The sequence below is a fragment of the Silurus meridionalis genome, chromosome 1 (genome assembly GCF_014805685.1).
Source record: "Silurus meridionalis isolate SWU-2019-XX chromosome 1, ASM1480568v1, whole genome shotgun sequence".
Lineage (NCBI taxonomy): Eukaryota > Metazoa > Chordata > Actinopteri > Siluriformes > Siluridae > Silurus > Silurus meridionalis.
Genome location: NC_060884.1, coordinates 24,671,942 through 24,695,227, shown reverse-complemented (window position 1 = coordinate 24,695,227; position 23,286 = coordinate 24,671,942). Strand labels below are relative to the sequence as shown.

Sequence of the window (23,286 nt, the reverse complement as noted above, 5' to 3'; positions counted from 1 at the left end):
TACAGTAGTGCTTCAAATAAAAAAATGTCTGTATATGTTTTAATATGAAAGATTACAGCAACACACTTGTGAGAGTTCTGTCCAATGTGGTCCTGGCCAGTCCACTCACTGGGTCATTTCTGAATGTTTTTTTTTTTTACCTTTTGAACACTCCCATTAACCTGTCTGTATGAAGTCACATGAGGTCTTATGTATACATAAGCCATCTGTGGCAACCGAAGACTGCAAGCTTGCATATTTTTGGGCACATATGTCTTGATAATATGCAGGTAGGATCCACGACATCCCTCAAGCCCTCCCTCACCAGATATTCAAAGAATAATGCCATGCCCCCTGGGGTGTGATTTATTTTTGTTCATCACACCTGCTCAGCAGCTTGCCATATAACCTTAATGGTGCAGCATGCCTCCTGTCACATTTTCAGTGAATGCAGAGCACAGCTAGCCAAAAGGGCAGTGGGGTTGAGCACAATTTTGATGGCTACTGAGTTAACTGTGTGAAAGCAGTCTCCAATCTGGTCCCTGTTGTAAATTAGAGGGCATTCCCAAACCACTGGGGATAGTTTCATCAATGTTCACCAGTTCAAAGTGCACACCTGAGCAGCATCGTCCCAGTTTTCCAAAAGCCACTATAAAATTATCATCAATTTTAACTGGTCATGAGAGTGCACTTGTTGGCGCTCTCTTTGCTATTTGCTTACTTTGGGAATTGTCTACAAACCTACATATTGTGATGCATTATGCAAACCTATAAATTGCAATGCAGATTGTTCTTTTGAGAGAATCATAACAATATTTTCTCATGCTGTCCACCCCCTAGTGCTTACTATTAGGGTTATTAGGTAATATAATAGATATATTAAAGGTACAGTAAGCATAAGTATATTATTTATTTACTTTTGTTTTACAAAAAAAAAGAAAATGCTTTATCCTAACCAGCAGAAGTGATTTTTTTTTTAATTTACTTAGTATATTCAATATTCCATATATATTTTATTGATACAGATAGTCGATGACAATTGTCAAAATTTTAAAACTGGGGTGCAGTCAGTGTTCAGATTATTTCCAATGTTGTTCAGTAGGGTTGAGATCGGAGTATCAGACCACTCAAGATCTTTCTCTCCAAACCATGTAAACTATATCTTCATTCAGCTCGCTTTGTGCAGAGGTGCTAAGCCATGCTGGAATAGATTTGGTTTTCCAAGTTCAAGTGAAAACAAAATGTTATTATACTGCATCCAAAGACATCCTATACAATTGTGTGCTTCCAGCTTTGTGGTAACAGTTTGGAGAAGAACCACATATGGCAGGAAAGGTCAGGTGTCCCAATACTTTGTCTATATAGTGTGTCTCTTATAGAGATCTAATGCCTCAGTTTTTATTTTTTAGGGATTTTTTATTTATTTTTATTTTAGATATTTTTTTCCTCTTGTATTTTTTCCATCATTTATCTTACATTGTTTATAGTGATAGAAATGACAGTGTAATCAGTTTACAGGGATGGTGGGTGTGGCAGTCTACTACATAATCTGGGGATCAATGTAAAGTACCTTCTCCTGTATATATTATTAACCTCAGCTTTAAGCTCATCGAATTCTTTTTGTGTTATTTTACTCAGTGTTTTCTAATTCTGCTGCATGCAACATCATTTTCTGAGTTAGTTTTGCAGCATTGTTTAAGTCAATTGGTAACTGTAAATCATTTTGCACGATATGTATAAAACTGCCGGCATAATCCAGTAAATTCCTTTAAAAGCAACACTGGAGTTTGGTTATTTTACATCAGTGTTTTTAAGCCAAAGCCAAACCAAACTTTTTGTTTTAATTAAGTCCCTGATGTCTATAATACACCAAACAACACTAAAGTCAGTCTGTTTCATCAAAACTGATCCAATTTAAATTAAACAGATGTCATCACAGGCTTTGTCATTTTAAAATAGCCCCTGAAATTAAAATATGCCAGATATTAAATCCTACCATAAGCTTAAAAAAAGATAAACACCCTGTTTTGTACAGCAGAGTTCCATTTCAATTAATGAAATATTCAACCAGCAGGTATAATGAAACTTCTGACAATGGCTGAGCCAAAATGACTACGAAGAAAACACATAGTGCAGGATGAGTAAGCATTGCTGGCAGCATGTTTCCACACATACTTCGTAATATCTTTAATATTTTAATAACAAGCAAGTGATTGCTCTTAGCGTGTTTCATCAACATTATCTGTAGTACACTGAAACTGACTCAATTTTTAAGGAATCGATTTTTCCTTCTTGTGTTTTAGGTGTTGAAATTCATAATTTAGAACATGAACTCTTCATGAAGTGTGATCTGCACCCCACGTGCTCTGTTCTATGTGACATATAACTGAAATGTCATGTGTGCATGTGTAGTGTGACATGAATGAGAAAATACACACTATATTGCTATTTACACGTAAAGTATGTAAATATCATGACATTTTTTTTAAAGACTGTGTTCCCCCTTTTTGCTTGACGTACCAAAAAATCAATTCTGGATCATTTTAACCTTTTTGTTCGTGTTTTTGATTGTGTTTGTTAGCGGTAGGTAAATTGAGAATTGAGAAAGTATTGCTTTCTGTGATCAGGGGATTCGGAGTAATTTGAGCTGCAGATGAAAAAGGCCAGTCAAAGCCTTGTGAGACCTCTTTACTGTGAGTCACTGCCACATCTTTATGAGCAAATTTGAAACCCGTGCTCTGAGATGCACTGGCAGTTCCTTTATCCTTTCTAGAAGTTAGCTCATGGTCAGTCCTTCTGAGATGTAATTGGTTATCTGAGAGCACCCAGTCTGTGTACGTATCTGCACTTCTCCCCTTTCCAATGGTGTATGTTTCCACAGAAACAATAGAGCGTCATAGAAGTAAGTGACACAGACTTCAAAGAACATGTAGCCTAAAAAACCCATTAGAAAAAAATTAAGGACTTCAAAAACCGTTGGTCCATGTTAACATTTACATTTACATTTACATTTGCGGCATTTAGCAGACGCCCTTATCCAGAGCGACATACAAACGTGCTTTAAATCTCTAGTAGTGAATAAATCTACACTGGTACGCAAGAATACAAACTCAATATAAATATAACTCGAATTCTACAAACTTGGAAAGTGCTAATTTAGGTATTTCAGGAAGAGGTAGGTTTTCAGTCGTCGCTTAAAGAAAATCAGGGACTCTGCTGTACGGACATCTAGGGGAAGTTCATTCCACCACCTCGGTGCCAGAACAGAGAAGAGCCTTGAATTGTACTTACCTCTCATTCTGAGAGAAGGTGGTACCAGTCGAGCAGTGCTGGAGGATCTCAGACAGCGTGGTGCAGTGCGAGATGTGATGAGGTCACTGAGGTAAGATGGTGCTGGTCCATTTTTGGCCTTGTAGGCAAGCATCAGTGTTTTGAATCTGATACGTGCAGCTACTGGAAGCCAGTGAAGGGAGCGCAGCAGTGGGGTGGTGTGGGAAAACTTGGGCTGATTGAACACAAGTCGTGCAGCTGCGTTTTGGATCATTTGCAGTGGACGAATAGCGTTCAGGGGAAGACCTGCCAGCAGAGAGTTGCAGTAGTCCAGTCTTGAAATGACAAGAGACTGAACAAGCAACTGGGCAGCCTGTATGGACAGAAATGGTCGAATCCTTCGGATGTTATAGAGAAGAAATCGACAAGAACGAGCATCTGATGGAGGGAAAGAAAAGATGAGTTGAGTGTCATCTGCATAGCAGTGATAAGAAAACCCATGTGAGGATATGACTTCACCAATGGAGTGGGTATAGAGGGAGAAAAGGTTAAGATATTTGGGCCAGCAAAAATAATAATGTTAATGGGCCGTACTGGCAAAGCATAAGGGGATCAAAGTTAGCAGAATGTGCAGGACATATACAAGGTCTAAGTGCTTTGCAATGTGTTTTGAACCAGAAAAGCCAGTTATCTACAAAAGCAGGATCTATTGTACATCAGGATTTATCCAGTGAATTGTATACTCCGTAATCAGCAAAAATAACAATACATTCAATTTCATTACTGAAAAAAAAGCAGAATCTTAAAAAAAGAGAGCTGTACTTATTCAAGAAGCTGATGGCTATTCTGTATTATTAATGGCTTAAAAAAGTGTGGAGAATCTGTTATCCTCTGCACTGAACTTTATTCATGCTGAGACATGAACCAATTACTTCACATAAATGGATGAGCCCTATATCACGACTTGTAAATCAGTTTGCAGTTTGTGTTGCGGCAATTATTTTTCCACTAAATTATTATGATACATGCAATTAATTTTTGTTCCTCTTGTTTTGATAAGCTGGTAAATTAAATAACCACAATATTGCTGAAGGAATATGTAATAAACAAAATGGCTTTTTTTTTTAGCTCACTGTTGTTTGATAAAATGTGCACCAATTGAAATTTACGTTAGTTATAAAATACACTTTAAATAACAAACATTTAAAGTAAAAGGAGAAGATAATAAGGAGGTATGGCAGTGCGGCAGGTAGCAGTGTAGCTCTATGGTTCCTAGACCCTGAGTTTGGGTGTATTTTCTCTGTATGTTCCCCATGTCTGTACGGAATGTCTAAAAATGTACAAATTCCTTCTATGATGCTGGTGGCTTGGTGATGCTAAATCACATTCAGGTGCACGTTTGTGTGTGTGTGTGTGTGTGTGTGTGTGTGTGTGTGTGTGTGTGTGTGTGTGTGTGTGTGTGTGTGCGCATGGTGCCGTGCAATGGACATGTAATTCTTTCAGGGTGTGTGCCTTATGTGCAGAGTTTCCTTGAAAATGTTGCTGAACTCCAGATAAATGAATGAAGACTGTGTTAGGACTTTTAAGAAATCATGCATCAGAATGTAATAAAAGGCTTTTAACGTGTATTTGCCTTCAGATACATAACTAGACCTGGCCATGAAGGCTGTGATTTACAAGTGGAGAGCAAATGTCATTACAAAGAACAGGACATCCCTGAGGAGAGGACAAGACAAAAACTTACCTATGACAACAGTAAAGGAGCCACAGCAATTTCAGGCAAGTACTGGTGACTCCCTGCATGTGACAACAAGCACTTGTGTTCTCTGAGCTACTTGGTAGGGTGGCTAGGCTGAAGGCTTCTCATGGGGAAAAAACACCCAAGCCGCAAAACATATATATGATCACCCTAATGCCATGTGACAGAATGTGTTATGTATGATGAGACCAAGATCACCATTTTATTATGACCATCAATGTTTAAAGTGCTGAAAGGTTTAACTCTCTGTCTTGCTACTTGCCTACAGCAGTATATATCATCTCAAACACTTTGTTAAATTGAGGTAAACTTGCTGTTAATCCTAATGAGTACTTGAGAAGTACTTGAGGAGTACTTGCTGGTGGAAGATGTTTTTCACCTATCATCTTCAAGCTGTGCCCTGTTTAAAAACGGGACACCGCTTATGACTGAATTTATGAAAGACTGTCTTTCAAATACAAAGAAAGCGTTTGTTATTTTTCTTAATAACTGTGCAATTTGTAGCCCTTCAGCCAGTAAGTGCAAAAAAAAAAAATGCTTGTTGGAAATTATGATCAAATGCAAAAATTAAAAAACTATACATCATGAAGTCTGTTTCTGTCACTTGGAAATTTTCCATAGTTTTTCCTATTTACATCTCTGTATGAAATATTTCCATTATAAAGTGGGTTAATATTTAAAAGGCAATGTGTTTGTGTCATCCGATGTTATTATCTTATAAACAGAGCATTTGTGACAAGTTTCTTGCTTTATGATCCAAATGATACACAACGCCAACTCATTTTGAGGACCCCTATTTTACATGCAATTATATTCACATCATACATCATTTACACAATTATATTTTTTTAATTTACAAGTACAAGTTTGTATACAGAACTCATTTTTAGAATGATGTGCAATTGAATTTTGTATATGAGGACCAAAAAGTGTTTTAAAACATACTTGTACTCAGGTTCTCAGGTCTTTAATATAAATACTTTGCCTTAAATATAAAAAAGATAATGATGTTGTTAATGAGGAGGTGGATTATTCCAAACCTTTTTCATCTTGAACCTCTGCGTACAGAGCAGGTTGTCTTGATGTTATAATATTCACTGGAGCAGTTGAGACATCACAGTAAAGAGGAAAGCAAGCAAGGGCAATTTAAAGTTAGTACATCGTGAATGCAATCTTTCTGCCACATTTGGCATTGTTCTTCTGTGGCAGGTTAAACACGGGTGTTAAACTTTAAATGTGTTCACAAACTCTTTTAGTCCTTCCGGGGGGATTGTAACAATTCTGATTGTTTAAACAATCATGAGATAATTTCTTGAATATAAGAAACTCCCTGAGATGTGCACATCTGCTTTGTAAAAGAGGGACCTAGTAATACATGTTCCTCTTACTATTACTGCATTTTCTATAAACATGTACATATACTAGTTTATTGTGCAACTATCTCTTACTACTGCTTGTTTGATTGCTTTTTTATTTTTGTTGTTGGGTTTTGTATGGAGTACATGCTGGTTTTACCAGAAGTATTAACAATATTTGAATTGTTTCTCAGAAGTATACTGTTATTTCTTGTGTGTATACTGGACTTGTGGTGAGTTTCTTTACCCTGTTGGGGAGATTAAAACACAAGACATAAAACACTGTTTTAAATAAGAAATACCTAATTTAAGTACATATTTCATGACACAGTAGCTATTTAATCCTAATTCGAAAACAGTTTGTGTCTCCGATGGGGAATTTTATTTCATGATCCAGGTGCCAGGAGAGAAAAGATACTTTAATATATGTCTTCTTGGCAACTTGAGAGATAGTGGTTCCATTTGGGCAGTGCTAAAATATTTGAGCGAGTGTAGTTCAGAGCAGGTTGTGTAAGCACTTTAAGGTAGGTTGGCACAGGAGCATTTTGGTCTTGTGGGCAAGCATCAGTGTTTTAATTTAAACCAGTGGAAGAAGGCAGTGAAAAATGGAAACTTAGAGAGGTTAAAGTCATGTAGCCACATTGTGGGTCATTAGACAGAGGTTGGAATCCATGCAGAGGCAGATCTGCAAAAAAACATGATGCAGCAGTCCATTGTCAAAATGACAGCAAGTCAACTTAATGATATGAGGCAAGAAGAAAAGATGGTTGTCTATGGTTACAACCAGGCTGTGTGCAGTAACAGATGGTGAGATTTGAGTTGTCCAGGAAGATCACAGGATTTTGACATGGGGATGCATCATCGGGGATGTACAGCTGATGAGCAAGCTGAGACACAAGTAGAAGCATTAGTGTCTGCGGTTTGAAGACATGTGACGATATGACCTCACAGAAAACAGAAGGGAAAGTTAGAACAGAATCACACCCAACACTGAGCCCTGTTGGACACCAGAGGAGTGTTGGTATGAGCAGATTGATACCCCTTTCATATAATCTGATAGCAGCTTTTTGAGCAGATGTTAGTGACTGTCCTGCATATGTTACTGTTCTAAAGCTCACATTACAGCTGCTGCTTATATGAATTTAAGGGGCAAGTTTAGTCAATTGACTCCCAGTATAAGTGAGCATGAGTGGTGTATGCATACATGTCCAATGTAACCTCACTGATCAATATTTTTTTTGCCAATGCATTTCTTCAATAACTGCATGAGGGGGTGTGTAAGTGGTTAAGTTACATATTAAAGGGTATTATAGGCAGTCTCATGAACGCACACTGTCATGCACACACAATAGACAGTTCTTCCATGATGCAATATAGTTTGTTAACAGAACATTTTGGTTGCTAAAGAACACAACAGGCATGGTGTGAATATTGAATATTAGTGTATTCTATTAACTGAAAAAGTCCATCATATTAATATAGAATTCAATTTTAATGATGCAGTCACATGTGTGTGTGTATATTCAGGATTTAACCATGGCTCAGCCAATCAGAGTTTGCAACAAATATAGAATCGTATTTTTTGCTCCCCTGGCATTTGCACTGTGTTCCTAATTGCAGAATTTCTGGCAGTCATTGTGAAGTCAAGGCTGACTACAGCAATTTTGACAGTTGGTAATAGTAGTTTCAGAGCATGTATTGTGGATGTTCAGGTTGGGAAAAACACCTCAGCAACTATTGATGGCAAAGTGCAGGCTGCTAAGTTGATTGTAGGCTACATTTTCTATATTACTATACGTTGAAGAGACTAAGGCAAACATGTCCCTCTACCCTGTTCAATCCTATTTCATATCTGTAGGCATATTCAAAAGATTAAGTGGAATGGTGTACACATTCAATAAACAGTTACTCTAAACACACTACAGCAGAGCACTTGTGACACTGCACCATGAATTGCTCATTCATATACACACGTCCTTAAAGAAAGCCTTAAAAGGGGATTACATGAGAGAAATTGCTCTGTGTGGAGCTTTTTACAAACACCTAAAGCCTTTGGATGGTGAATCATTCCTCCACATGGAGGGGTTGAGGCAGGCAACAGGTTCTTGGATGTACTACTGCATAGTGTTGTGCAAGGACATCTCCTAACATCTGTCTCTGTAGGCTTCATTAATAGCTCCCTATTCATTTCAAGAGAGGCTATACCTCACTTCTCCTGGCTGTCCCAGCACAGCGCTATGCTACACACACACACCTAATGGCTTTGTGTCTTGAACCAAGCTAATTTATGGCGGGCGCAGCATCAAAGCCGTTTAATCATTTCTCTTTGAGGAGGAGCATCAATATGGAGTACAGGAAACTGTGTTCCAGAGGCAGCACTGAAAGCTGCAACTAACAGCCATTATCCACACTGCTGTTACATAATCCTGGGACAATATGGCAACTAAACACTGACCAAGCAGCAGGCATTACACTTCCTTTCTCACTGTGTTCCCTATTTTTAAATTAGGAAACTTATAGCAGTGTGACATTAATGTTAAATGTTAAGTGGTTTTGTATGCCTGTACTGTGGCAGTATGCCAGTACTGTGCCTTGGCTATGATTATACAAGTGGAACTGGAATGGTACTATCAACGCTATTCTTCCAGAAGACAATCTCTCATCCAGTGTCAGTCCAAATAATACCAAATTTCATAGGTGTTCATATGGGTTGGTGAGTATATGGAAAGGCTGTTGCATATAATTTACATCACCTTCATACTTATCAAAGTATTCATTGAGCTGTTATGTCTTGTGAAATTCCAATGGCTGTTTTTTCCCTTTTATGTATCTATTTCTATATCAGACCCTTAAATTCAGTTGCTATACTGTAGATATGCAGGGAAAGTTGTATGTGCCAGGGTAACTTGGTTTGTTAATGGCCCATTAAGATTATGAAAATTTTCAGCATGCACTTTATGCCTCCAAAGCTGCCAGGTTTTCTTGAGTGGAGCTTTCTGTTCAGTAGTTCTGCAGTTCTGTCTTGGCCTGTCCCACTACAATAAAAGCTTACATTTAAGTCCAAGAAAATGCAGCATGATTAAGCAAACTGTATTTGATTTATGCTGTTATTCTGTTAGATGAACGGTTTATCTAATATAATAAACACATATAAATTAGGCAAAGATATTATTAAGCATCCTATTGAAGACTAATACATTATGAAAATAACGGTCATTCATTCAAGTCATGATTAATTATATTTGTTACATCAATTTGACATCTATGCACATTTGTCACTATTCTACTGTATATTCCAGACGCTATTAAAAACGCTTTGATACCACATAAATGCACAACAGATTCTAATCATAATAATGTAAGGGAAGTCAAGTAAATTTATTTGTATATCGTTGCTAACAAAAGACTTCAAAAGAAAAGGGGGGAAAAGGCTTGTTTATTCATACATAAAGTGTTTACAAAGTTCTTTATTACTCTGTTGCCAACAGTGTCAGAAGTAGTGCAGCATGGAATATTTGTACAAGTCTTTAACAAAGGAATGAAGCATGTGGGGTGAGCTGTTATAGGAGATCACATTGCAATGATAATTGTAATAGAACAATGTTTTGTAATGCTTATATCAAAGCCAGAACTACTGAACTCTAGTCTATTTTGCTAAAATTTAATACCAACATTTGGCTAATCAAGCTTGCTGCACTGTGGTTTAATACCACCATTTGGTTAATTAGGCTGGCTGCACTGTGGTTCAATTTATACTGTTATACTTAGATATGTAACATAGTACTCAAATTATTCTCAAATGTATTCAATCCATTTGTAAAACTAGCCAATCTAAGTCTTTAATTAGCGACCATGATTATGCATTTAAAACCTAAGATACTTTAGGCATTGCTGTGTTAGTGTCTGACATTTACAGGTTTGTAAAACATGTTTATTAAACAATTTCTTTAATTAATTCAAGCATTCTGTTGCAGTTTTAAATTAAACCAATTGGTTCTGCTATAATGGCAACTGTCAAATAAAGGATTACCTCATCATATAATTTAATATTGAGCAAGCAACATTGCCTGTTCTACATTTACAGCATATTGGAGATGCCCTTATGCCTAGTAAATTATGTCTACCTTACATATGTAACGTTTAGGAGAATTGATTTCACTGGATGTTTGTCCTTGTAAAATGTATGTATGTAACTTACACTTTGGGTTACTTGGTTTATGCAAATTTTTAGATGAGGTTTTGTAGTCTTTACATGAGAATACACTGTCCTATGTTAGCTCTATATTATTAAAATGAAATAAATGTATTAAAAAGGAAAATAAGCCATATCATTAAATAAAGTTTTATTCAGTTTAATAATTTTATGGGATAAATTGTAAATACCTATACTGTAAATATAAGTTCAAAATATTGTCAATACATGTTTTTATATGAGAAGTCAAGTCAAGTCAAGTCAAGCTGCATAGATTGGGCTAGATTGGAATTGTATAGGCCCCGCATTTCACAAATTCCCTAAAAATAGATTTCCAGCATTTAAAATGGAAAGTAAGTTTGGCCTGAAGTAAAGTAGCAATACAAAATGCAAGGCAAAATCAATTAATTTTCTGTCCTCTCCATATGAAAGCTGTTGAAGCAGATGTTATTAAGAAGTAGGGACTGGCAATGCACTCTGTTACAGTTTTATATTTGAGCACTTTTGTTATCTCCTGTTAGGATAATCTGTGTAGCTCAACACTGCCATGTCACAGTTATTTATTTATTTTTATTTGACTTTAATTTCATATAGTTTAAATTATTTTTTTATAGTCAGTGACTTGGTTTTCCAGTTTGCTTATTGCTTGTTTTCTATAATAAAGTTTGGCTTTGGGATCAATCTGATATGCTTACATTAACCACCTATTGAATCACTCAGACTCTTGTTCCAAGGGTGATGGCTTGAGTTCAGAAATGACTCACTTTCTAGACTGCTAACTAATAATGTAAAACCTTACATTATGGATAATATGGATAATATAAGGATATTTGCTTTGCTACTACAACCGCAGCCCTGGCTTCAGCAGACAGACTGACGTGTGTAAGGAAAGTGTGTATGATGGCCAACATTATAGAATAAACACCCTAGAAGGATTATTATACTGGAATATCTGCACATTTTTTTCCTGACACAAGTCATTGTTGATTTCATTGTTGTAGGGGAAAGACTCTAGGGCTGCAGATAAAGCCGTTGCCATGGTCCTGAAGGAGATTCCCAATAAGGCGTCCCCAGAAGGCAAACCCCTCCTCACGGTGACCAACAAGGTGGGCAGAATTATCGCAGCAACCCTAAGGGTCAAAGATCTTGCCTATTTGGATCGGATTTAACCAATGGCAAGGCTTTGACCATCCTATTTGTAATCTCTACTTTAAATCCTACTCATAGTATTTGTCTCCCATCAAAACTCACTAATCAAATCCCACATGCTGTTTTTGTTTCATTCTGAGCTGCTCTATGGGGTTTAAAATGGAGCTCTTTAGTATGCTTACATGTACGTTATCTTAGCTGCAAAACTGGGACTACTGGTATGAGTTTGTCTCTAACTTAACTTTTACAAAGCACAACAAGGTGACAGGCCTGTTCCATAATATAATATATAAGTGGTGAAATGAAATAAAAAGAGGAATAATTTTGGAGTGTAGTACTACATTGCCTAATATAATGTTTTTTTTACACCTCATAAGCAGCTAACCTTGGTCTCTGTTTCATTTTATAGTTGTGTATGTAACAGCATGAAATTCTTTTCCAAATTGCTTAGATGTCTAAGCAGTCTATCTTGTGTATGTTTATGTTATAGTGAGTTCCTTTGCCTCTCTGTGTCTGGTCTGGGTTTAGCCCATAACACTCTAGGTTTGCTTGTGTGTTTCTTGTGTGTTTCAGTCATTCGCAATGTTCAATGCTGTTCAAACTTCTAATATGTGTGTGTGTGTGTGTGTGTGTGTGTGTGTGTGTGTGTGTGTGTGTGTGTGTGTGCTGAGCTCTTGTAGGTGTGAAATCCGTTTGTGTAATTTGTGTGACAAACATGCTAACTTGCTGTTTAATTGAGTAGAGTGCACTATGAATTTGTTGTATTTATGTTTGTGCATGCAACATGTTTTATAATGTGATCTATGTGGTATTGTAATGTTTGTATATCAACAGCCACATGTAATGACTAAGTGAGATTCAATTATTTATTAGAAATCCTTTGTAAGTGATTGCTTAGTTTTTGTTTAGACTTAAACCTTATTTAAATGATCACGTTGTGGAAGAAAATGTGATATTACACAACTTGGTACCGGTGTCAGGTTTTACTCTGTCACGTTCACATCAGGTCTATATTTTTAAAGCACTAAATGAAGCGCGTTTGGGAGAAAGTCATGCAATGCTGGGTGTTTGACTTTGTTAAAAAGTCAATAGAGATGTTGACCTTTAAAACAATCAATACAGCACAGACAAGGTTTACTTATACACCTCTAAATCATGAGTGTTATAAATGTCTGAAGGTGTCATTTTCTTTTTATTCCAATCCAAAAACTAATGAATACCAGCTCTTTAAGTCAGGAGGAGTGATACATTTTTTTCTTAATTTACTTTTAAAGATAGGAAAATTCAGGTAATGTAAATTTTACTATTAAGAGAACGGTAAGAAAAGTTATTCTTAGGAAATTCTGTCCTGCTGAAATATAATAGTCATGCATTGCAGGAAGTAAAGTCCTGCTGTTATCAAAAGCAGATTAATGATTGTCTCCTTAACCCCTTCTCCTGCCCTGCTACCCCTGTCTCTGTCCCTTAAGACTCCTGCCAGCTTCACTGCTCCTGGTATCCCTTGACAACAATATCTTAGAGATGGCAATAGGAACCACAGTCAAGCGACACAATTAGCTGAGCTTTTCCATTACATAATTCTGGATTTGCCCTCCAGCAATTGTAAACAAAGGAAAAGAGGCCTTTGCAGGGACAAAGAGGAAAAATATAGGACCAAAACGTCACCTGATTTCACAAAGGCAATAGGCGGACATGTCCTCTAGAAAATGCCTCTTTATGAGAATGAATGATGAGATGCTCCTGTAATAATTATGAGAGTAGAAGCAAACATTATTCATGCTTTTTGTTGGGCAACATAGGTAATTAAGTGGCCTTTCACATCCAGACAGATTTTACTGTGGGTGGAAAGGGTAAGCAGCATCATTATGCACTTTATGGAGCACACTGGCAGTTAGAGTTGTAAAAAAAAAAAAGACCCAGCAAGACAGGACATCAAAGGAATGTCTCTGGTGAAATCCCAGAAGAGTAAAATTTATTCTGGACTAATTAGCCCATCCTAATTAAATACTTAAGTATATGACCTTGATGACCCACATCATGCTCATGGGTTTGTGACTCTTTTACATTTGTTATTGCAATGCCTTAGCATGCACAATCCCTTTGTTTTACCCCAAAATATATATTAACACGTGTTAGTCATGTTTCTTTTTTACACAGTAGTTTAATTAGATGTGATATGAATCTCTTGCTAATTTAGCAGCTGGTTAAACTTCAATTCCATTTAAAATAACTTTAGTTAATTCTCAATGAATGGTTATGTTTTTAGAACACAGCCTGATGTTGTGAGAGAAACAGGGCACTACAGAAATAGGTGTGCAGTTGTGTTCCCAAACCTTTGCGTTGTCTAGGTAAGACAGCATTAAAATGCACTTGTTTATATTTATTTGTTTTCTGGAATTAACTTGGGGTACATCAGCATATAACGTGTAGGCAGTTTGGGTGATCAGGTGATGCATAACCTTGGTCAATGCGTAACCCATACATCATTCTATAAAATTTATTTAATTTGAGTATCAATTTTTTTCTTAGTTCAAACTGTAAGGTGGAGCAAATGACAGGTTGCATAGAATTACCTGTGGATGCAAAGATAATATAAGCAAATAATGTTTTGCCAAATTACATTAAGGCTGTGAGATAATTCACTTTAATTACTAGGACATACATCGTCCTTCTCATGATTGCCACAATGCCACCTGTACTTTTTTATTCATATTCTGTGCAGATTTAATTAAATGCAGAGAGAAAATGATCTAATTAGATGCTATAGTTGTAAAATACTTTCTCTACTTGTGGTATGCTGGCAATTAGAGGATGAAGTTAAATCTTTTTTTAAATAAGACTGACAGATGCAAAAGGAATTCTTATTTTATTTTTATATATATATAAAATATATATAAAAATATATATATAATAAATATAGTATTTTACCAGAGATTCTCTTTTAAAAAATAAAATAAGAATTCCTTTTACAGTGTAGTTTTCATAGTTGCAACAGAGTCAGGCTGGATGTTTCTTTAAACAATCACTACTGATTGTGAGCACTATATGCATTCTGCATTTGTATATATATATATATATATATATATATATATATATATATATATATATATATATATATATATATATATATATATGTATATATATATGTATGTATACACTAATATTTGTATACAACAGGTCCATAAGCTCTATTAGACTGCATCTCCAAACTGTTGTTACTGTCAGAGATCATGTGAAGAAACCTGAGGCATTCCCCAGCAGCAAAAATCTTCTAGCAAAGCCAGAGGCATGCTAGATACTATTGCCATACTGTTTAGTTATTTTAGTATTTTATTTTCTATATTAGTTATTTTAACTATGTGGCTTCTACAGTCACTACTGCAACACCTGTAAGTGACTGCAAACTTATGCAATTGTACTGTATTTAAAAAAAATAGCTATAAAAAATTGCACATACAGTAATTAGTTAGCTTGAGTTATTTTCAAAAGAAATTATGTTATAGTGTTACACGTAACTGGCATGCTAGCTGCCTAAATGCCCATCCCTTGTCTGGATTTCTAGCTTAATTGCTTACACACTTTAATGAGTTTTTATTGAAATTACAAATGAAATAAAGCATTAAATAAAATGTATATAAGCTGTAATTTAAACTAAAAACAAAAATTAAGTTTGGAGGTATGACTAAACTGTATTACCTGGAAATGGTGCTGTCAGTGTGTAACAAATGTTTAAATTAACATTTCTGTTTAGTAAAAGATCCTCAAACCAGTATGAGACTTTATTTCTATGTGATTTTCATTGCTTCTTTAACATCCAAATAATACACCAAATATGCAAATGTGAATTGGGGAATCTCCAACAGGGCCAGATTTAACAGGCTGACATATTCAAATCATGCTCATATTTGTTTCTATTGCAAGCAACTACACTAGTCTGTCCGTCAATGTTAAACCTGATCTACAGAGTAAGTAGATTTGATCTAACGCTGCGTAAGAATTATTACCTAACCAGCTGGCAGACACAGAATGTCCACAAGATGCCTATTTATCTCTGCAATATAACAGATTAACACAAACACGGCCAATTCATTCATCTATGGATATGGATTTCATTTTAAATTAAAATCATCACTGGCTACATAGAAAATATAGGAAAAAGACAAAATCACAAGCGATTTAGAATCAGAGGCTTTAGTTTTATCCATCTTCAGACCTGAGATTCCTGATGTAAAACCATTTAATGCAGAAGAAGTCTGAAGTCCTTTTACTGGGTTAGCCGAACATGATTGACAGAGTACTATGAGAGCTGAATGATGATTGATGTGTTTTTAGTTCTTTGATGCTGGACTCTCTAAAGGCAAGACAACCTTTCAAATACTTACATATATGTAAAATGAGAGCCATAAGGAAAAGCCTGGAGGCACCATCTTAATTACATCAACTTTGCTCGTGTGCACTAAAATGGCAAAGTTTTCACAGTGTCGGCTAAATAATTAGATAGGACTTTTGCAACTTGTCCTTTAAGGAAACAACAAAAAATAATTCAGGAATCATGTTATGCAACACCAAGACAAACACTGGGAATTAGAGGTATGATCTGTAAATAGACCAGAGTTAGAATGGGAGTGAGTATCAAATCAGACTGTGAATCAGTTTTGCTTCCACTATTGATGTAGATCTCAGTCAAATATTGCACCTTTTTTTCAGCTGGTGAGCGAACAACAAGAGAGCCGTCCCTTGCTAAGCCCCTCCATCGACGACTTCTTGTGCGAGACCAAGTGTGATGGAGCTGCCCGCCCTGTGACCTCCAACACAGCAGGTAATCGAAAATCTGACCTTCCTCCCCACATATCTAGCTCCAACCCTTGCTCTAAATGATCATGAGCAGCAACTAGTATAAACTTCTTTGTAGACCAAGCAAAAGTACCAAACAGAAAGATATTACACCCTGTGTACATTGTGCCTGGTTGTGTGTATGACCAGTATAATTTGAATAAAATATTTGTAATAATTTATGTGAGACAGATGTGGCGACCCCTAACGGGAGAAGCCGAAAGAAAGTTTATGTGAGACAGATGTAGTACCAGTGAACACTCAGTGTGCTACTGAAATATGGCCAAATGAAGATCCAGTGCTGGAATTGTGAGAGCACTTACTTTTAGGCAGACTCATTATTTCAAGTACACAATAACACTAAAGATGTGTATTCATGCATTTTAGATTTCCTTCTTCACAAGACACTTAAGGCATCTACACCTATGGAGGAGACGCTTTGCTATTAGTCTCAAATTGTTTATACATTTGGATATGTCTCTGTCAGGGCTCTAATTGCCTCCACTTTTCATTTGGAAAGTCCTTCTATTTGCAAGAAACAGCAGTCTGTTACTCTGAGATAAAGACTGGGTCATACTCACTGCAAAGAAATGGTTTTGTGGTGGCACCTAGTTCTCTATAAAAACCATGAGATGCTTATTTAGAGAGCAATATCATGAGCTGGTTGTTGCTCTTTGTATGATTGTACTTTGGTTATTGGAAAGCTTTTCATTTTTCATTCTGCTTTATTACATCATGGTTTACCAAAGAAAGACTCTTGTTTAATTCCCTTACATTTGCTTCTGTAAACCCCCAAAGTGATACTGCTGCATTGTAAGTGTGATTTACTCTCTTGAGGAAATCTTACTGAGACTGAAAGCAGGATTTATAAACAGCTGAACATCTGGTTGCATCTGCTTAATTAAGAAAAACCTCAGATGAGGTCGTTTTTATTTCTCCTTGGGTAACAATTAATATTCTCAATCTCTAGTGTCTTCTGAATATTATTATAAAACAGCTGCCATGGCAATTTCATGTAATTTACAATATGCTTCACAGAAGTAGGTGATATTTCTTTTTATTACTTTTGTAAACAAGTGACAGTCTGTATGTGGCTTAGGGACAAGATCAAACATTAATTTGGTTTTATGGTTTATCTTATCTCTGGGAAATACATTTGTACAAGTTGAAGAGACAGCAAACACTGGATTCAAAGTTCTAGAATGCAATGCTGCTATATTTTCTAGTTTGTGAGAAATGACAAAAAAAATGTTTAATGGTGCACTGTTATGACGTTTGATGGTGTTATTAATGGTAACAGCATGGAAGGTGATGCTTTATAACATGATCTAAGTTGAGTACTGTACACAGATTTTGTGGTGACGGACCTGGATTCTCTCTGTAGGTAGAAATAAAGCAAGGGCAATATCCCATTCTCACCTTTGTTAGAGCTTAGTTGAACAGAATTGTGGCATATGTATAAAAGTCCAATATGTTGCTTACTATAAAAATCAACAATTCTGTTACAATATGAAGTTTTGCATTTTGTAAAGAATATGAGTGTGGTTCTTGCCCATGCAAAATTTATGTAGATGTAGTTGCTCGTTATGACCAGTAGTGTACGAGTTCACTGAAGCATAATTATTTCAGACTAGTCAATACCACACAGTTCATATGAAGATTTGGACAGTGTCTTGTTGTTTTTCTAAACTTATTTTACCTCAGTGTATCCTCTGAAACTAGACAGGAAATTCTACCCTATGTGAAATGTGAAATAAATTTATAAAGGATTTCCCGATTTTCTGGAAATAACACTTGAACACATCATTCATGTCTGTGCATTGACTGTGTGGGAGTCAAGGGGGTCTGAAATTCCCCATTATTGTCAGTGAGACGATTTATGATTGGAACATATCAGACAAACGCCTTGCATGTTGTGACACCCGGGTTTTAATCCTCATTCATTCTCTGTTATCTGATGCTAGATAGGAGCTTATAAAGTCAAAATGCATCGTTGCTTAATCGAATAGTTTTTTTGAGGCTAATTCATGTTCTAAAGTCATGTTCATAAGCACAAAACTTGTTACACCACAAAGTTGTATTTTTAATAATAATGAGAAGTAGAAGAAAAGAAGAATACATTTGTGAGAAAACAAATGTTAAAAATAATAAGAATAAATAAATAAATAATAAAACATCTTGGACACCACTGAAAACAACATGTTCAGGGAGGATTTTCCTTTAAGTAGAAGATTATGAAGTAGAATCTGGCCTAGCAGTATAATCAGAAGGTCCCTATGCCAACCCAGAACACAATATAATATCCTGTAATATTCTGATATTTCCACTTAGTACATTATATGTACATGCTTTAGAGTTTCTTTTGTAATAGAGAGAATTTATGTCAGCCATCTAGGGGGTGGGTCCTCATGTGAAGGGTTCAACTATCCTGATGATGATAATAGGGGAACTCTGAATTCTACTGATTGTGATAAGAATGGGTGTAAGTAACAATAGTAACAGTGTAAGACCTGTTCTGGCTTCACTTGTTACATTTATTGACAGTCCCATGCAGTCTTATACTAGTAATTGTCTACAGTAGAGACCATTGATTCAAGCAGGATATTAAAATCGAAGATGGTTGTAAAGACTGGTTTAATTGCAATCTCATTTTGGCTATTGGAAAATTGCATAAATGAGCAGGTGTTCAAATGTTCCTTTTAATTGAATAAATTTTATATTTGCATAGTGCTTTTTACAATGGACATAGTCTCAAAGCAGCTTTACAGAGATAGAGGTTATAAAGTTAGAATTTATAAGTTTAGTGACTATAAGTCTGTTCCTTATCATTTTAGTATAAGAAAAAAACACCCAGCGATGGCATAAGGAGGAAACCTTGAAAGGAACCAGATTTAAAAGGGAGCCCATCCTCATTTGGGTGGCACTAAATGTTCTTTCATTACAGTTCCATCATTGTTAAGGTGTAATGTTTAGTGATAGGGACTTGAATGAAGACCTGTTCATGCAACCTGCAGTCCTAAGCAATTATAATGTATTTGACTGTTTATATTAATCTCAGTACAAATCCAGCCACATAATACTTGAGTTGCTTAGCAATTTCATGGATCTTAATGCTGTTCATGTGTAACAGAGTGAACAGAGATCTTCAGAGTGGTCTCCAATTGAAGAGATCTCCATCCAGAGATAGGGCTTTAGGATGAATTGGGCAGGTCACTGGTACCTAAGAAGCATGTTTAACTCAACAGAGAGAGAAAGAAAGAAAGAAAGAAAGAAAGAAAGAAAGAAAGAAAGAAAGAAAGAAAGAAAGAAAGAAAGAGTAAGGGAGGATTGTTAAGTATTTCGCTATTAAAGTGAATGCTGACTGTATCTCTACAGTAACTGCAAGATCATGAGAAAGCATGAGTGTGACCTGTGGTACAGTTACAGTAACTCCTGTTATAAATGCATCTTGCTTCAGCAGAGTCTTAAAAGTAAGACTGTTAAAAGTAGCAAAATTCAGAGCACTGAGATAATAAATATATCAAGGTACAGTGCCCTCCACAATTATTGGCACCCCTGTTTAAGATGTGGTCGTGGACTTCTAAAAATTCTCCTTTTTTTTAAAACAACATAGAACCCAAATGCAAAAAAAGAGAAAAATCCAACCTTTCATTTAAGTACATAACTTTGGTGGTAAAAAAAATCATACATTTAGAAAAAAAAAAAAACTTGAAATCATGTGTCCCACAATTATTGGCACCCCTAACAATTCCTCTGAAAAAATTTTTTTTTTTTTTTATATATATTTTTCTGTAGTTGCTAAGGTTGGTCAGGGTATCTAGGGACTTTTAATTAGTAATTCATGATTTCCTGTTTCCTGGGGTATAAATATGACGTGACACAGAGGCCTAATTCTCTTACCCATTTGTCAACATGGCAAAGACAAGAGAACACACCATTCAAGTAAGGCAGATGTGTCGACCTTCATAAGTCAGGCAATGGCTACAAGAAAATAGCCACTCGCCTTAACTTGCCGGTATCTACAGTCAGAGGAATCATTAAGAAGTTTAAAACAACTGGAACAGTGACAAACAAGGCTGGAAGAGGTCCCAAGTTTATCTTGCCACAACGCACAGTGAGGAGGATGGTAAGAGAAGTAAAAATTTCCCAAGCTCACCGTCACAGAATTGCATCAAAGAGTGGCATCTTGGGGTCACAGAGTCTCCAAAACAACCATCAGACACTCTCTACATGCCAACAAGCTGTTTGGGAGGCATGCAAGGAAAAAGCCTTTTCTCACTAACACTCACAAACGTAAACGCCTGGAGTTTGCTAAGCGGTACTGGGACTTCAACTGGGATCGTGTGCTTTGGTCAGATGAGACTAAGATTGAGCTTTTTGGCAACAAACACTCTAAGTGGGTCTGGCGTAAAACAAAAGATGAGTATGCCGAAAAGCACCTCATGCCCACCGTGAAGTATGGTGGAGGATCTGTGATGCTGTGGGCCTGTTTCTCCAAAGGCCCTGGGAACCTTGTTAGGGTGCATGGCATTATGAACGCTTTGAAGTACCAGGATATTTTAAATAAAAACCTGATGGCCTCTGCCAGAAAGCTGAAGATGGGTCGTCATTGGGTCTTTCAGCAGGATAATGATCCAAAACATGTGGCAAAATCTACACAAAAGTGGTTCAGCAGTCACAAACTCAAGGTCCTCCCATGGCCATCTCAGTCCCCAGACCTCAACCCAATCGAAAACCTGTGGGGCGTGCTAAAGAGAAGAGTGCATAAGAGAGGACCCAGGACACTGGATGATCTAGAAAGATTGTGCAAAGAAGAATGGTCAAAAATCCCTCTCTCTGTGTTCTCCAATCTTGTGAAATGTTATAGGAGGAGATTAAGTGCTGTCTTGTTGGCAAAAGGAGGTTGTACAAAGTATTAACATCAGGGGTGCCAATAATTGTGGCACACATGATTTCAAGGTTTTTTTTTTCTAAATGTGTGATTTTTTTACCACCAAAGTAATGTACTTAAATAAAAGGTTGGATTTTTCTCTTTTTTTGCATTTGGGTTCTATGTTGTTTTAAAAAAAAGGAGAATTTTTAGAAGTCCACGACCACATCTTAAACAGGGGTGCCAATAATTGTGGAGGGCACTGTATATCATCAATTGTATGGTTTCTGTTAACATGTTCAGAACTTTTGATATTAAAAGCAAGCATATGTACGATGTTATATGAAGCAATATCAAAAATATGTCTTTTAAGCAATCATTGAGTAATTTATTTAAAACCAAAAATAGTGTTGGCTCTCCCCTACAGGGATCAGTTCTAACAATCAAAATACAGATAAACTGTTACATACACTTCAAAACTGTTGTTGTGCCTTAGGGAAAGAAATAAATCAAGGATAATGTAATTTTCAGCCCTCTGGCTGACAGATACACATGCTGTTTTTGATTACAGTGGCCGCTTATAGGGGTGAGTGCCTAGAGCCATAGCAAGTAACAGGGAATGTCAAAATTTTTAGTTTTTTTTTCCTGTCAACAGTCATATGGCAAAAATAGTCAGCTTTATACTGCTACAATAATGTGCCATCATTTCTCTTAGCCAAGGTCCATGGTGGTAATTTTGCTTTGTGACAAGAGACATGATTAGTAATAGACTGACTCTTTTCTTTGATAAAGGTCAACTAGTGTTTTGATTGTGATTCTGCTGTGTTTGTATCATTCCGTACATAATGCATCAAAAAAACAGATTAGACATTTTAATTCGTTTTTGTTTCCCCAAATTAGCCAATCTCCAGTGTAGCAGCAGCTTCTCTCCCTTCATATTACAGTGTTGCTAATTTTGAGAGGGAAACTGTGGTATGCTATTTGAAAAAATGAGGTCATCCAAAACTTCTGGAAGCTATTTAACATATTTACGTCTCCTGTTCCCAGTGCTGTCCTCTTCTCTGGACCTGCTGGACCTGAGTGAGCCTGGTGAGAGGAGGAACAGTAAAGGAAGAAAGAGTCCCATGTCTAACAAGAGCACACCTTATAGAAAGAAAACAGATGAAACTGAGCTGATACAGGTGGATGTTGAACAGGGCAAACCATGCCCTCATACACCTGCGAAAGATACGCTGGATTCAGGTATCCAGGTCAAGGGGAAAGTAAATGTGTGTGTGTGTGTGTGTGTGTGTGTGTGTGTGTGTAAAATAAATTACGTGCGTACGATTTCTTAGACATTTATTTTAGAAATATATCTTGTTTAAATACTGCAGGTGCTCCTTCACCACTGGAGAAATGGGAGGATCTCAACCCTCATCCAGAGAGAACCAGTAGCAGGAAATGGAAGCTGGACAAAAGACGGTCGTCCAAAAACTCTGGAGATTTTGCTTGGTAAAACTCTTATCTACCATGTTCTGGAAGGCGGTAGATAAAATATTTCTGTGGAGATCTTAATATTTTACTAAAGCAAGAATTTCTATAAACACTTTATTGCTTCTGTCTCTTATGATACACCCGAAGGTCTACTGACAGCAAAACGCAACTTGATACAGCCACCAAGAACTCATTAGAAATAAATTACAAGACTGAGGCAGAGACGTCCCCTTCCACTCAAGTAAGCATGCTTGATTTTTCTACATGTTGAAATGGTCACCTCTGCACCAGCATTTACTAAATCTCCAATGTTTCACTACATGCATTGATATCAATGATAAGTGCTGGGAAGAAAACCAAATTTCATAATAAAGAGTATAAATATAGTGGGGCAAAAAAGTATTTA

At 36.5% G+C, this 23,286-nt stretch overlaps 1 protein-coding gene across 4 annotated transcripts in view; it reads left to right on the top strand.

Moving 5' to 3' along the window:
• Positions 1-23,286, top strand: part of pex5la (peroxisomal biogenesis factor 5-like a) — a 71,426-nt gene that overhangs the window by 23,285 nt on the left and 24,855 nt on the right. For 2 of the 4 annotated variants that reach the window (XM_046847721.1, XM_046847722.1), the window contains exons 2-7: positions 4,889-5,028; positions 11,557-11,661; positions 16,412-16,523; positions 22,455-22,649; positions 22,781-22,898; positions 23,028-23,121. In XM_046847721.1, coding sequence (XP_046703677.1) covers positions 4,909-5,028; positions 11,557-11,661; positions 16,412-16,523; positions 22,455-22,649; positions 22,781-22,898; positions 23,028-23,121 — 744 coding nt within the window. In that variant the 5' untranslated portion in view covers positions 4,889-4,908. The remainder of the gene's footprint in view (positions 1-4,888; positions 5,029-11,556; positions 11,662-16,411; positions 16,524-22,454; positions 22,650-22,780; positions 22,899-23,027; positions 23,122-23,286) is intronic. The other 2 variants (XM_046847723.1, XM_046847724.1) reach the window with 2 other exon arrangements.